At 32.5% G+C, this 12,976-nt stretch overlaps 2 protein-coding genes across 8 annotated transcripts in view; both read left to right on the top strand.

The window, feature by feature from the left end:
* LOC143236554 (SWI/SNF complex subunit SMARCC2-like) overlaps window positions 1–362 on the top strand; it is a 36,961-nt gene extending 36,599 nt beyond the window's left edge. The window contains exon 9 of the mRNA XM_076474857.1: window positions 225–362. Coding sequence (XP_076330972.1) covers window positions 225–362 — 138 coding nt within the window. The remainder of the gene's footprint in view (window positions 1–224) is intronic.
* Window positions 1–12,976, top strand: part of LOC143240685 (SWI/SNF complex subunit SMARCC2-like) — a 90,869-nt gene that overhangs the window by 46,224 nt on the left and 31,669 nt on the right. For all 7 annotated transcript variants that reach the window (XM_076483527.1, XM_076483523.1, XM_076483522.1 and 4 more), the window contains exons 9-13: window positions 421–510; window positions 2,849–2,982; window positions 3,338–3,429; window positions 5,065–5,222; window positions 7,775–7,846. In XM_076483527.1, coding sequence (XP_076339642.1) covers window positions 434–510; window positions 2,849–2,982; window positions 3,338–3,429; window positions 5,065–5,222; window positions 7,775–7,846 — 533 coding nt within the window. In that variant the 5' untranslated portion in view covers window positions 421–433. The remainder of the gene's footprint in view (window positions 1–420; window positions 511–2,848; window positions 2,983–3,337; window positions 3,430–5,064; window positions 5,223–7,774; window positions 7,847–12,976) is intronic.

The following is a 12,976-nucleotide window of genomic DNA, read 5'->3' as shown; positions in this document are numbered from 1 at the left end:
AAATGGGTTCTTAGTGTGAAGCTTTTGTGTTTGTCTTTGTGTATCCAAGAAAATAGGTGCTTAGTGTGAAGCTTTTGTTTGTCACAATCATGTGTATCCAAGAAAATAGATGTTTAGTGTGAAAGTTCTGTGTTGGTCTTTGTGTTTTACCATCATGTATATCCAAGAAAACAGGTGCTCAGTGTGAAATTAATCTTCATTGTGATATTTTTTGTGTACTTTAGGCCAGTCTAAATGCTAGAAGTTATGGTTTAAATTCCAAGTATTTGTTAGATAATAGTAGGCCTAATGTGGAAGTGAGAGAGGGAGGTAATCATTTTAATTTAAAACCGAATTCTGGGTTTGAATTTCTCTGTAAGTAAGCCTAATAGTTTTAACACTTTATATTGTGGTATAAAATATTTGTCTTGAAATTATCAGCTTATTTCCTCTGATGGCTGACGGGAAGAAAAGGAACAAAGAAAGAAAGCGTTCACCTTCACCTCTGTCTGATAAACGACGAAGGAAAGGGTCAGTATAACTAAGCTCTAAATAATACCTTTTGACCTATCTGAAGACATTTAGGACAATGGTCACACCAAAAATGTTTGGTTTGGAATAATGCATAAAAAAGTTTGATGGTTTGAAAATTCTAATGAAACTTTGTTTATGAAAACCAAAACACTGTCATATTTTTGAGTGAAGTATGTTTAAAAACCAAAAAATAGATTTTTTCATGAATATATTAAATATAAGTTTTCAGTATTCCATGTGAAAAGTGATTTTCATATTAAGATTAAAATACTTTTCTTCCCATGAAATTTAATTTGTGTCATCTCTACAGTTTGTTAATTGCATTTCAAACTTTTTTTCATGAACTGTATGTTTTATCCCTTATTTTCTCTACCTAACTGTATACTGGATTGGTCAGTTTGATTGACCTCATAATCACCAAAAAGAAAATTGAAATAAATTTTTAAGTTTTCTCTGACAGATTGTTTAGGCAGAGTATTCATGATGAAACTTTGTAGAATGGATGTCAACTGTCTGTTGTGGAGACACAAGTGTAGAGGACAACGTTTCGAAAGTTTTCCACCTTTCATCTTCAAGTCAGTGTGTGTGTAGGTGCTGATGGTCTTTTATAGTATCCTGGTGGATTGTGGGGAATGTGTTGTGATTAGTTGGATTATCACTGTTTCTGATTGGAGGAGAGATTTCCTGTAGATTCACCAATGGCAGCTACAGGTTACTCACCTCTAATCTGGAATCTCTGTTAGGTGAACTTTTAATAGTGTTAATATAAAATAATTATTTGTTTTTTCTTGTCTTCCAGAATTTGTCTGTGTCGACAGTTTTCTCCCAGTTTATTCTGTGTCCAGTTGACGTGGCATGCTCAGCAATGGCTGAATTTTGTGTTTTCATGAGTCCTGTACTATCTTTATGTTCTTTTATTCTTGTCACAAGTTTTCTGCCCATTTCTCCAATGTAAGTATTATTGCAGAAACACAGAATTTCATAGATGGTGTTTTTGAGATTCTCTTTGGTAGGTTGCTGTTTGTTTTTTACCACAATGGACCTTAATGTATTGTAGGATTTTGACCCGACTTCTATGTTGAATTTTTTGGCTATGCATTTGATATTTTTACTGAAATGTTGTAGGTAAATGGTGGTAGTGGTGGTAACTTCCTGATCTTTTCTTTCTGTCGTGGTCGTCTTCACAGTTTTTTAATGATCTGTGGATATTATTCAGAAATCAAATGTGTGTAAAAAACATCTTTGACAAATTTTTTGAAATGCCAAAAAAATTCAATCTGGATTTTAGAAAACTTTTCTAAAGAAACAGAGATTCCAGATTAGAGATGAGTAACCTGTAGAAAATATAAAGTATTACTGAAAACAAATGTTTGAAATGTATTTAGGTTTTAGAGATTACACAAATAATATTTGAGATTTTTTTGAATAAACAATATATGTTTAATCATAACATGAAATCACTTTGCACTGAGACTGGTAATTAAACAGATTTTATTTTCACAAACAAATCTTTAGTAAAAATATTTCATTAAAAAACCTAATTTTTTTTGTATACAAAATACTTGTAATCTTCACTAAAAATCTACCAAATTTTGTGAAGATACACACAGTGTATCAAAAGTTATAGTGCAAATACTTAATGTGTACAAATGTGTAGACAAACTTGTAAGTGTTATACCAAACCCATAGTGAAAGGGTTAAATAATGTACCAAAGACCCATTATTGGGAGTAATGCACAAAATAATTTTTAATTTATTAAATTATGCACTAAGAAACTTAGATTAATAACAAACAAAAGGCAGACAAATGTCTCATTATTATCAGGGTTCTGATTTTCTGTCTGATAGCTCTGAAATGAAATAAAATTGGAAGCTGTAAAAATTATAGTTTGTCTCAGAAATGACAGTTTTACAATAAATTATGGTAGATTTCATAGTTGTGGTAGGATGTTAAACAGAATTGAGAAAATGGGATATCTACAGAAATGTCACATTAGGATTTTTTTAAATATTACACACTGAAATTAAGAACTTAAATTTATATACGGATAAAATGTTGATTATTAGCTGAGATCTTATACTATAGTAATTGACATAACATGAAGAAAAAGTAACTTGATAAAATAATGAACATAAACCTCATGATGTCCAAGCAGATAGAGTTAGATTCACAAGAGTGAAGCATTGTAAGTCACAGTTTACTGACCAGTAGGTAAACATTTTTCACTGGAAACTGTAACCAGATTTCTAGTTTTCTTACTCTACAATATATGGTGTTAAGCAGTTGTAACATGTGAGTTGAAGTTTAAATTGTACTGGTATTCTATGGAATTAGAGGAGGACGTAGTCCTGCTATTGGTACCAAAAAAAAGTTTCTTCGTGGTGATGATGAATCTGATGACTTAACTAAAGATATGGAAGAGCCCTCCCCAGAGCCCAATGTACAAGAAGTTCACTTACCCAAAACTAGTAAGTTTTAAGAACTGGATATCAGAATTATTTTAGATTGTTTTTATTCCAACCTAAGAATGAGAAGAGCAGATTTTACAAAGTTTATTTACTTTTAAAAGCTTTCTTTTATTTTTGTGTATTGTTTACTGTACATAAACAGTGCATTAATTTTATTATTAATTGTGTATTTCTTGTCAGTTCATTGTTTACACTCATTTCAAGAAGTTCAGTATGACTTCCTATAATTTCAATGTTAGGCCTAATATATATATAAAAAAAAACTTTGTTATCTTGAGTGTTAACATCAGTGTTTGTCTCCAAATTAATTATTAATTGTTATTCATTCATAGTGTAACATATTTTCTCCTCTAAGATACAAACCCAAGAAGTAACAAAGACAGTGAAATGCAACCTGTTAAAGGAGGAACACTTGCTGATCTTGATGGAAATGAAAATGAAGATAAGGTAAATTTTTAGATAAAACTTTATTTTCCATGTCCAGTGTTTTCTTATTAACACTTCACCTCCATTCTGTCTCACTGGCAATCAACAGACTCTTCTTATTAACACTTCACCTTCACTCTGTCTCACTGGCAAACAACACACTCTTTTTATTAACACTTCACCTCCACTCTGTCTCACTGGCAATCAACAGACTCTCTTTATTAACACTTCACCTCCACTCTGTCTCACTGGCAATTAACAGACTATTTTTATTAACACTTCACCTCCACTCTGTCTCACTGGCAATTAACAGACTATTTTTATTAACACTTCACCTCCATTCTGTCTCACTGGCAATCAACAGACTTTTTATTAACACTTCACCTCCATTCTGTCTCACTGGCAATCAACAGACTCTTCTTATTAACACTTCACCTCCATTCTGTCTCACTGGCAATCAACAGACTCTTCTTCTTAACACTTCACCTCCATTCTGTCTCACTGGCAATCAACAGACTCTTCTTCTTAACACTTTACCTCCACTCTGTCTCACTGGCAATCAACAGACTCTTCTTATTAACACTTCACCTCCACTCTGTCTCACTGGCAATCAACAGACTCTTCTTATTAACACTTCACCTCCACTCTGTCTCACTGGCAATCAACAGACTCTTCTTATTAACACTTCACCTCCACTCTGTCTCACTGGCAATCAACAGATTCTTTTTATTAACACTTCACCTCCACTCTGTCTCACTGGCAATCAACAGATTCTTTTTATTAACACTTCACCTCCACTCTGTCTCACTGGCAATCAACAGACTCTTTTTATTAACACTTCACCTCCACTCTGTCACACTGGCAATCAACAGACTCTTCTTATTAACACTTCACCTCCACTCTGTCTCACTGGCAATCAACAGACTCTTCTTATTAACACTTCACCTCCACTCTGTCACACTGGCAATCAACAGACTCTTCTTATTAACACTTCACCTCCATTCTGTCTCACTGGCAATCAACAGACTCTTCTTATTAACACTTCACCTCCATTCTGTCTCACTGGCAATCAACAGACTCTTCTTATTAACACTTCACCTCCATTCTGTCTCACTGGCAATCAACAGACTCTTCTTATTAACACTTCACCTCCACTCTGTCTCACTGGCAATCAACAGACTCTTCTTATTAACACTTCACCTCCATTCTGTCTCACTGGCAATCAGTAGACTCTTTTTATTAACACTTTACATCCATTAATTCTTTCAAGATTTGAAGTTTGTTCTTTAGTTTGTCAGAATTAGTAGAAATTTTATGATGAAAACAATTCTTTTTATTTAAAAAAAATTACTTTAAAATGTTCAAAAAATGTACACAAGTAAAAGAGAGGTCACATGATAAGTGTGTAACAAATGTACACTAGTAAAAGAAAGGTAAGTATCACATGATAACAGTGTGTAACAAATGTACACTAGTAAAAGAGAGGTAAGTATCACATGATAACTGTGTGTAACAAATGTACACTAGTAAAAGAGAGGTAAGTATCACATGATAACAGTGTATAGAGAAATATTTGTTGGAGACATTATCATACAAGAAAGTCATTAGGTAATGAAATGTATAATATTGCTGTACATTTTAAAAACTTTGTTTCAGGAGAATAAAGAAGATGGGAAGAGAAATTCTAGACCAGGAACACCATCTGGTCAGCATGGGTCAGAAAGAAAACATGATGATGGACAAGATGATAGTGTCACAGAACAAACTAACCACATTATTATTCCTAGTTATGCTGCCTGGTTTGATTACAATAGGTATGTGAGCAGTTTGTTTTGTTTTTAATTTCTATAGTTTTCCTTTCAAACATGCAGAACCATAACGGTGGTAGTTTTAGGCTCACTTTGCATGTTGCTAGTCTACAGCATGTAAGCTGTTTCTAATGTGTTTAACTTATAGATAAGATATTTCTATCATGATTAACTTATAGACAAGATTGCTAATTTACAGCATTTAAGATGTTTCTAACATTTAATTTATGGAATGGTAGTTTATTCCAGCCTGTAAGATGTTTCTGACATGTTTATAGACAACACTTATAGTTTACAGTGTATAAGAACAAAATAACTCTCATTATAAATGTATAATAAAAAAGTAATACAATTATTTATATTGAATACATTAGCCAGTAGTGTTTATGACATTAAAATATGAGAGTGTAGGTCAGTAACTGCTGGAGATTTCATGTTGTATAATATACCTTGATCCTGTATATTTCTATGCATTTAATGTTTGAGGTGGAGGTAAAGTGTCCTTTGTGTCTGCTAGTTAATGTGATTTTATATCCCATTTTAGCTATACTTCCTTATACTTTGTTTCTGAACACTATGAAATATGCAAGTTTTATGTTCTTGTTGAGAGTTTTTGAGTTGAGCACTAGGTGGCATTTATTTCATGGTTCATTGTTGGAGTCACTAAATGTTTGAGGTGAGCACTAGGTTGCAGTCATTTCATGGTTCTATGTTTAGCATCACTAAATGTTTGAGGTGAGCACTTGGTAGCAGTCATTTCATGGTTATTTGTTTAGCATCACTAAATGTTTGAGGTGAGCACTAGGTAGCAGTCATTTCATGGTTTTTTTGTTGGGAGTCACTAAATGTTTGAGGTGAGCACTAGGTAGCAGTCATTTCATAGTTTTTTGTTGGGAGTCACTAAATGTTTGAGGTGAGCACTAGGTAGCAGTCATTTCATGGTTCATTGTTTAGCATCACTAAATGTTTGAGGTGAGCACTAGGTAGCAGTCATTTCATGTTTTTTGTTGGGAGTCACTAAATGTTTGAGGTGAGCACTAGGTAGCTGTCATTTCATGGTTTGTTTAGCATCACTAAATGTTTTAGGTGAGCACTAGGTAGCAGTCATTTTATGGTTCTTTGTTGGGAGTCACTAAATGTTTGAGGTGAGCACTAGGTAGCAGTCATGGTCTTGTCATGCAGCTGCATTGTTTTCTGCCATTTTCTTGGGACATTGTACCTCAACACTATTTGTAAGTCAATTGTAAATATTATGTTGGTAGCACTGTCTCTGTGTGGGATGTTACAGTGAACAGTTTACAGTGAGAGTGTTTTATGGCTTCCAACTTGGTCCTTGTGCTGCTTAGGGTGGAAGTTGAATGATATAAGAGCTGATGAATGTCTGAAACGTTGTCTCACTATCTCTAGGGTAGAAATCATTTGTGGCTTCTGGCAGTGATGACACATGATTGTCCATTATTGTCTGTAAAAAAAAGTGCTGGCATTTTTTATGACTTCACCCTCTGCTCAGTTTCTGTATTTAATTCTAGGCTAGTTACCATGGGGTAGAGTAGATCCTGTGTTTTGTGATCTTACCTAATCAACAGTTCTACATATCATCTAGTTTAATGTTGGTTAGATGTAGATATGGGAGAAGAGTGATTCTGGTAGTTGTTGATATAATCTGATTGCTATCATCATGACAGCAACAACCCATTTTACTAACATTACAATGATGCATTTGTAGAAGGTGGTTAAACTGAATGTTGGAGCTTCGAGTCTTGTGCATATCCTTGACCATATATGTTTCACCAGTTCTGTGTCCTGAATAGACCAAATATTCAACTATTAGTACAGGTGTTTAAGTTTCTTCTGTTTAAAAGATATTCCCTCTGGATAAGATTTCCTACAGTTACAAGCAGTGCAGCTATATTTACATGTTTTTTTTTTATAGTTGTTGTTCTAGGCTAACATTTTAAAACAGTACATTAGTTTGGTTCTGTTCTCTTTATTGAGGTTGAAAGTTTTAGAGTTTTTACTTCAGCTTAGATAAGAAAGAAGAAATTGTATTTCAACTAATCTTTTATTTTTGTTTCATACAATTTGGTTTAGTTGTTAAAAAAAAAGTCAATTATATCACTCTTCGACCCATCTGAAATGAAAATTTGTATAAAGAATTTGGTTATGATATTAATTTACAAAGAGTTGTTTTTATTGGTAAGAGTATTTTGTTGTAATTGACTAAATGGGGTGAAAGCAACAAGTGGACATGATTTTGTTGTTTGTTTAATAATGAGATTTGGAAGTGGTTTCAGTGTCTGTTCTTGTAGTATTGATTTTCTATTCATGGTACTTTGTAAAAGAAAGAAATTTTTTATCTGTGTGGTTTTGATTGAACAAATTATGATGTCAAAAGGGAAACTTAATTTTCATTATCCATTAACAGGGATATTTTCTTATGAAGGATGGGAGAGGAAAATGGAAAAATGTTATTTAACTTTAATCAGGTGTTTGGGTTTCTTAAGATTATTTTTCTGAATTTAAAATAAGATAAATAATAAAAATTATTTTATTTTCAGCATCCATGCAATTGAGAGACGAGCTCTGCCAGAGTTCTTTAATGGAAAGAACAAATCCAAAACTCCAGAAGTGTGAGTACAACAGAACCATTATTTTGTGGTTAATAATAGAAAGAACAAATCCAAAACTCCAGAAGTGTGAGTACAACAGAACCATTATTTTGTGGTTAATAATAGAAAGAACAAATCCAAAACTCCAGAAGTGTGAGTACAACAGAACCATTATTTTGTGGTTAATAATAGAAAGAACAAATCCAAAACTCCAGAAGTGTGAGTACAACAGAACCATTATTTTGTGGTTAATAATAGAAAGAACAAATCCAAAACTCCAGAAGTGTGAGTACAACAGAACCATTATTTTGTGGTTAATAATAGAAAGAACAAATCCAAAACTCCAGAAGTGTGAGTACAACAGAACCATTATTTTGTGGTTAATAATAGAAAGAACAAATCAAAACTCCAGAAGTGTGAGTACAACAGAACCATTATTTTGTGGTTAATAATAGAAAGAACAAATCCAAAACTCCAGAAGTGTGAGTACAACAGAACCATTATTTTGTGGTTAATAATAGAAAGAACAAATCCAAAACTCCAGAAGTGTGAGTACAACAGAACCATTATTTTGTGGTTAATAATAGAAAGAACAAATCCAAAACTCCAGAAGTGTGAGTACAACAGAACCATTATTTTGTGGTTAATAATAGAAAGAACAAATCCAAAACTCCAGAAGTGTGAGTACAACAGAACCATTATTTTGTGGTTAATAATAGAAAGAACAAATCCAAAACTCCAGAAGTGTGAGTACAACAGAACCATTATTTTGTGGTTAATAATAGAAAGAACAAATCCAAAACTCAGAAGTGTGAGTACAACAGAACCATTATTTTGTGGTTAATAATAGAAAGAACAAATCCAAAACTCCAGAAGTGTGAGTACAACAGAACCATTATTTTGTGGTTAATAATAGAAAGAACAAATCCAAAACTCCAGAAGTGTGAGTACAACAGAACCATTATTTTGTGGTTAATAATAGAAAGAACAAATCCAAAACTCCAGAAGTGTGAGTACAACAGAACCATTATTTTGTGGTTAATAATAGAAAGAACAAATCCAAAACTCCAGAAGTGTGAGTACAACAGAACCATTATTTTGTGGTTAATAATAGAAAGAACAAATCCAAAACTCCAGAAGTGTGAGTACAACAGAACCATTATTTTGTGGTTAATAATAGAAAGAACAAATCCAAAACTCCAGAAGTGTGAGTACAACAGAACCATTATTTTGTGGTTAATAATAGAAAGAACAAATCCAAAACTCCAGAAGTGTGAGTACAACAGAACCATTATTTTGTGGTTAATAATAGAAAGAACAAATCCAAAACTCCAGAAGTGTGAGTACAACAGAACCATTATTTTGTGGTTAATAATAGAAAGAACAAATCCAAAACTCCAGAAGTGTGAGTACAACAGAACCATTATTTTGTGGTTAATAATAGAAAGAACAAATCCAAAACTCCAGAAGTGTGAGTACAACAGAACCATTATTTTGTGGTTAATAATAGAAAGAACAAATCAAAACTCCAGAAGTGTGAGTACAACAGAACCATTATTTTGTGGTTAATAATAGAAAGAACAAATCCAAAACTCCAGAAGTGTGAGTACAACAGAACCATTATTTTGTGGTTAATAATAGAAAGAACAAATCCAAAACTCCAGAAGTGTGAGTACAACAGAACCATTATTTTGTGGTTAATAATAGAAAGAACAAATCCAAAACTCCAGAAGTGTGAGTACAACAGAACCATTATTTTGTGGTTAATAATAGAAAGAACAAATCAAAACTCCAGAAGTGTGAGTACAACAGAACCATTATTTTGTGGTTAATAATAGAAAGAACAAATCAAAACTCCAGAAGTGTGAGTACAACAGAACCATTATTTTGTGGTTAATAATAGAAAGAACAAATCCAAAACTCCAGAAGTGTGAGTACAACAGAACCATTATTTTGTGGTTAATAATAGAAAGAACAAATCCAAAACTCCAGAAGTGTGAGTACAACAGAACCATTATTTTGTGGTTAATAATAGAAAGAACAAATCAAAACTCCAGAAGTGTGAGTACAACAGAACCATTATTTTGTGGTTAATAATAGAAAGAACAAATCCAAAACTCCAGAAGTGTGAGTACAACAGAACCATTATTTTGTGGTTAATAATAGAAAGAACAAATCCAAAACTCCAGAAGTGTGAGTACAACAGAACCATTATTTTGTGGTTAATAATAGAAAGAACAAATCCAAAACTCCAGAAGTGTGAGTACAACAGAACCATTATTTTGTGGTTAATAATAGAAAGAACAAATCCAAAACTCCAGAAGTGTGAGTACAACAGAACCATTATTTTGTGGTTAATAATAGAAAGAACAAATCCAAAACTCCAGAAGTGTGAGTACAACAGAACCATTATTTTGTGGTTAATAATAGAAAGAACAAATCCAAAACTCCAGAAGTGTGAGTACAACAGAACCATTATTTTGTGGTTAATAATAGAAAGAACAAATCCAAAACTCCAGAAGTGTGAGTACAACAGAACCATTATTTTGTGGTTAATAATAGAAAGAACAAATCCAAAACTCCAGAAGTGTGAGTACAACAGAACCATTATTTTGTGGTTAATAATAGAAAGAACAAATCCAAAACTCCAGAAGTGTGAGTACAACAGAACCATTATTTTGTGGTTAATAATAGAAAGAACAAATCCAAAACTCCAGAAGTGTGAGTACAACAGAACCATTATTTTGTGGTTAATAATAGAAAGAACAAATCCAAAACTCCAGAAGTGTGAGTACAACAGAACCATTATTTTGTGGTTAATAATAGAAAGAACAAATCCAAAACTCCAGAAGTGTGAGTACAACAGAACCATTATTTTGTGGTTAATAATAGAAAGAACAAATCCAAAACTCCAGAAGTGTGAGTACAACAGAACCATTATTTTGTGGTTAATAATAGAAAGAACAAATCCAAAACTCCAGAAGTGTGAGTACAACAGAACCATTATTTTGTGGTTAATAATAGAAAGAACAAATCCAAAACTCCAGAAGTGTGAGTACAACAGAACCATTATTTTGTGGTTAATAATAGAAAGAACAAATCCAAAACTCCAGAAGTGTGAGTACAACAGAACCATTATTTTGTGGTTAATAATAGAAAGAACAAATCCAAAACTCCAGAAGTGTGAGTACAACAGAACCATTATTTTGTGGTTAATAATAGAAAGAACAAATCCAAAACTCCAGAAGTGTGAGTACAACAGAACCATTATTTTGTGGTTAATAACAGAAAGAACAAATCCAAAACTCCAGAAGTGTGAGTACAACAGAACCATTATTTTGTGGTTAATAACAGAAAGAACAAATCCAAAACTCCAGAAGTGTGAGTACAACAGAACCATTATTTTGTGGTTAATAACAGAAAGAACAAATCCAAAACTCCAGAAGTGTGAGTACAACAGAACCATTATTTTGTGGTTAATAACAGAAAGAACAAATCCAAAACTCCAGAAGTGTGAGTACAACAGAACCATTATTTTGTGGTTAATAACAGAAAGAACAAATCCAAAACTCCAGAAGTGTGAGTACAACAGAACCATTATTTTGTGGTTAATAACAGAAAGAACAAATCCAAAACTCCAGAAGTGTGAGTACAACAGAACCATTATTTTGTGGTTAATAACAGAAAGAACAAATCCAAAACTCCAGAAGTGTGAGTACAACAGAACCATTATTTTGTGGTTAATAACAGAAAGAACAAATCCAAAACTCCAGAAGTGTGAGTACAACAGAACCATTATTTTGTGGTTAATAATAGAAAGAACAAATCCAAAACTCCAGAAGTGTGAGTACAACAGAACCATTATTTTGTGGTTAATAATAGAAAGAACAAATCCAAAACTCCAGAAGTGTGAGTACAACAGAACCATTATTTTGTGGTTAATAATAGAAAGAACAAATCCAAAACTCCAGAAGTGTGAGTACAACAGAACCATTATTTTGTGGTTAATAATAGAAAGAACAAATCCAAAACTCCAGAAGTGTGAGTACAACAGAACCATTATTTTGTGGTTAATAATAGAAAGAACAAATCCAAAACTCCAGAAGTGTGAGTACAACAGAACCATTATTTTGTGGTTAATAATAGAAAGAACAAATCCAAAACTCCAGAAGTGTGAGTACAACAGAACCATTATTTTGTGGTTAATAATAGAAAGAACAAATCCAAAACTCCAGAAGTGTGAGTACAACAGAACCATTATTTTGTGGTTAATAATAGAAAGAACAAATCCAAAACTCCAGAAGTGTGAGTACAACAGAACCATTATTTTGTGGTTAATAATAGAAAGAACAAATCAAAACTCCAGAAGTGTGAGTACAACAGAACCATTATTTTGTGGTTAATAATAGAAAGAACAAATCCAAAACTCCAGAAGTGTGAGTACAACAGAACCATTATTTTGTGGTTAATAATAGAAAGAACAAATCAAAACTCCAGAAGTGAGTACAACAGAACCATTATTTTGTGGTTAATAATAGAAAGAACAAATCCAAAACTCCAGAAGTGTGAGTACAACAGAACCATTATTTTGTGGTTGAACGAAATTATAATGTTATAATTGTGAAGTTAGCATAATAGAAAGAACAAATCAAAACTCCAGAAGTGTGAGTACAACAGAACCATTATTTTGTGGTTGAGCGAAATTATAATGTTATAATTGTGAAGTTAGCATAATAGAAAGAACAAATCCAAAACTCCAGAAGTGTGAGTACAACAGAACCATTATTTTGTGGTTGAACGAAATTATAATGTTATAATTGTGAAGTTAGCATAATAGAAAGAACAAATCCAAAACTCCAGAAGTGTGAGTACAACAGAACCATTATTTTGTGGTTGAACGAAATTATAATGTTATAATTGTGAAGTTAGCATAATAGAAAGAACAAATCAAAACTCCAGAAGTGTGAGTACAACAGAACCATTATTTTGTGGTTGAGCGAAATTATAATGTTATAATTGTGAAGTTAGCATAATAGAAAGAACAAATCAAAACTCCAGAAGTGTGAGTACAACAGAACCATTATTTTGTGGTTAATAATAGAAAGAACAAATCCAAAACTCCAGAAGTGTGAGTACAACAGAACCATTATT

The sequence above is a fragment of the Tachypleus tridentatus genome, chromosome 13 (genome assembly GCF_004210375.1).
Source record: "Tachypleus tridentatus isolate NWPU-2018 chromosome 13, ASM421037v1, whole genome shotgun sequence".
Lineage (NCBI taxonomy): Eukaryota > Metazoa > Arthropoda > Merostomata > Xiphosura > Limulidae > Tachypleus > Tachypleus tridentatus.
This window is presented reverse-complemented; position numbering and strand designations above follow the sequence as displayed.